This window comes from Ascaphus truei (assembly GCF_040206685.1).
Source record: "Ascaphus truei isolate aAscTru1 chromosome 12 unlocalized genomic scaffold, aAscTru1.hap1 SUPER_12_unloc_2, whole genome shotgun sequence".
In the NCBI taxonomy this organism is placed as follows: Eukaryota; Metazoa; Chordata; class Amphibia; order Anura; family Ascaphidae; genus Ascaphus; species Ascaphus truei.
Genome location: NW_027453838.1, coordinates 965,206 through 968,546, shown reverse-complemented (window position 1 = coordinate 968,546; position 3,341 = coordinate 965,206). Strand labels below are relative to the sequence as shown.

The following is a 3,341-nucleotide window of genomic DNA, read 5'->3' as shown; positions in this document are numbered from 1 at the left end:
GGAGACATTGATGATGCTGTTAACACCTTTACTACCGCAGTCCAACATGCAATAGAGCACAGCGTCCCAAAACAGATGCCCAAACGCTGCTCCATCTACGACCTACCGAGCGGGATCAAGCAAGCGATTGCTGAGAAAAACAGGGCCCGACGCCAGTGGCAGAAGTTCCGCACACCTGACCTTCTGGTAAAGTACAACTCACTTGCCAGACTACTGCGACAGCAAATCAGCCAACACCGGGGGGAGAGGTGGGAGGCCGCAGCAGCCAAGCTGAAGGAATCCGACAACTCTGTTTGGAGAATGACCCGACGCCTGACCGGGAAGAAGGAGCCTAATCCACCTATCCAGGGCCAGACCCACCTGGCATGTAGCAACAAGGACAAGGCAGAGGTTCTCGCTGACACACTGGAGACAACTTTTAGGCCTAACCAAGCCAGCAAAATAGCACGGGAAGTTGAGCAAGGAGTTAACAGGCATCTTACCGAGCACCTACCAGAGACCGAAGCGGAAACCCTTGAAGGATGCACCAGGACTGAGATAACGCAACTTGCAGATAAGCTGGCAAATGGCAAAGCACCAGGAAGTGACGGAATTACCAACCTGGCCATCAAGAAGCTTCCGCCGGCAGCCATGGAATGCCTCACAGAAATCTTCAATGCATGCATGCGGCTCCAGCACTTTCCTCAATCCTGGAAGGAAGCCAAGGTCATTGTATTTCCAAAGCCTGGAAAACCACGGAGGGATCCTGCAAACTACCGTCCGATAAGCCTGCTCTCTGGACTGTCGAAACTCCTGGAGAAAGTTATTCTTACGCGCCTCCGCCACTTTGCCTCTGGTAAAAACATTTTACTAAAGGAGCAATTTGGATTCCGGAAGGACCACTCAACCAACCATCAGCTGCTGCGAGTCGTTGACATAATAAGCCATGGGTTCAACATCCACAAATCAACTGGAGTTGTCTTCTTGGACGTGGCCAAAGCGTTTGACAGAGTTTGGCATGAAGGACTACTGCACAAAATGATCAACCTGAAATTCCCAAACTACCTGATTAAGCTGACTGCAAGCTACTTGCGGGAGCGCACATTCCACGTGGCTGTGCGAGAAGAGCTCTCAACAACACGCCCCATCCGCGCTGGCGTGCCACAGGGATCAGTCCTGGGACCTTTCCTTTTCAACCTCTTCATGAATGACATCCCCACAGACCTCCACAAGACTCAACTGGCACTCTACGCAGACGATGTGGCAGTCATCTCCCAGTCCTTCAGAGAGAAAGAAGTAGCTAAGAACATCCAGAAAGCACTAGACATGCTATCAACATGGTACAGCGACTGGCAAGTAGGACTGAACTCCAGCAAGACTACAGCTACACTGTTTACCAAAAAGAGGATCAAGGCACACCCGCCAATCACCCTCAACGGAGAGGCTGTCAAATGGGAGCCAAACAGCTCTTACCTAGGTGTAATCCTAGATAGCAAACTAAGCTGGAGAAACCACATTGAGAAGATTCAACAGAAGGCAACAACCAAGCTGGCAGCACTGTACCCTCTGCTGAAGACAAGGACCATGCCCATCAAGAGCAAAGTCAATGTGATCAAGGCGATCATTAGACCCACAATGACATACGCCTCCCCGGTGTGGAGTGGTTGCCACCAACATCAAAGATCATCTCTCCAAAAATTACAGAACAAGGCGCTGCGGATTGCGTCCAACGCTCCACTTCCTACAAGAATAGCAGACCTTCACAGGGAACTGGGTATCGAGATGTTAGATGAACATCTAAAGAAGCTCAACAAGAAATTCTACAAGGAACTGGACCAGAACTCAAACCCGCTGATCAAGAAGCTTGCTGCGATCTCTGCAAACCCATTTGACCGCTACCCACGACCCATCACAGCGCTGAACCTGTGAAACCAACTCAACTGTGGCAAGTAACACAGATCAAGAAGCTTCCTAAAAAGTGCGACAATACACTCAACAAGAGAACTTGGAGTAATGAGGCTCAAGCCTCGGTATCCAATATCACACTGACAGATTTAATCTGTCAGTCAGAACAGAACGGTCAGTTTTTTTCTTTATTAGTTCCCGACCGGAGACGCGCACTGACACAGCAGCACAGGATGGCCCGGACCAAGCAGACCGCCCGGAAATCCACCGGAGGGAAGGCTCCCCGTAAGCAGCTAGCGACCAAGGCTGCCAGAAAGAGCGCACCGGCCACCGGCGGAGTGAAGAAGCCTCACCGCTACCGGCCCGGTACTGTGGCTCTCAGGGAGATCCGCCGCTACCAGAAGTCCACCGAGCTGCTCATCCGCAAGCTGCCCTTCCAGCGCCTGGTCCGGGAGATCGCCCAGGACTTCAAGACTGACCTGCGCTTCCAGAGCTCGGCTGTCATGGCTCTGCAGGAGGCCAGCGAGGCTTATCTGGTGGGGCTCTTCGAGGACACCAACCTGTGCGCTATCCACGCCAAGAGGGTCACCATCATGCCCAAGGACATCCAGCTGGCCCGCAGGATCAGAGGGGAGAGAGCTTAGGCCGGCTGCACCCTGACTTCGTTTACACCCGAAAAACAAAGGCTCTTTTAAGAGCCACCACATTTTCAATGAAATTGCCTGATCAATATGAACACACGGATACTGATCTCAATATAGAGAATTAAAGAAGTGTGTTATCCTTGTATCAACATATGTACTTGATGTGTGACAATATAGATAAACGCAAATTCAATATTTGTATTCATTGTCATGTGATATATTGACTTGCATGCATAGTCACCATTTCATGCTGTATATGGCTGCATGTAAAGACAAACCTGTAAATGTCCCCCCTCCCATGTGTCACTGGTGATTATACTGAAGTGTTAGGGAATAGCGTGTGCTTCATGCTTTCAATGTGATGTAAACACATTTATTTTATAACATGGTGATAAATAAGTTTTTCTGATGTCAACTACACTATTTTAATTTTTATTTTCTATAAACCGTGTATGTGAACATTGTTTATGTAGACACAAACAAAACCATAATGTCACCTAATATGTCAGTTTGTCTGAGAAACATTTATTCGTGAAATAGGTTGGGGACTACAAACTTACACATGCACCTTACAGTGCTCGCAGTATCAATTCATATACACTTATGCTCTGGCAGTGTAACACAAACTCCTGCATGGGATAAGTGGGAGAAACATTCCCAGTTACACACCATGTGCACAGCTCTCTATGTGGGGTTGTGGTGGCTCTTAAAAGAGCCTTTGTGTTTGTAAGAGGCTGAAGTTCTCGGTCTCACTTCTTAGGAGCTGCCGCCCTCTTGGGCTTTGCTGCTTTGGGTTTGGCTGCCTTGGCCTTA

General features: G+C 49.1%; 1 protein-coding gene across 1 annotated transcript; it reads left to right on the top strand.

Annotated features, from left to right (window-relative positions):
• The first annotated feature begins 1,893 nt into the window (after window positions 1-1,893).
• On the top strand, window positions 1,894-2,861 carry LOC142473554 (histone H3). Its single transcript, XM_075580712.1, has one exon. It carries the CDS (start codon window positions 2,118-2,120, stop codon window positions 2,526-2,528), a length of 411 nt encoding a protein of 136 aa, XP_075436827.1. The 5' UTR covers window positions 1,894-2,117; the 3' UTR covers window positions 2,529-2,861.
• Window positions 2,862-3,341: the final 480 nt, after the last annotated feature.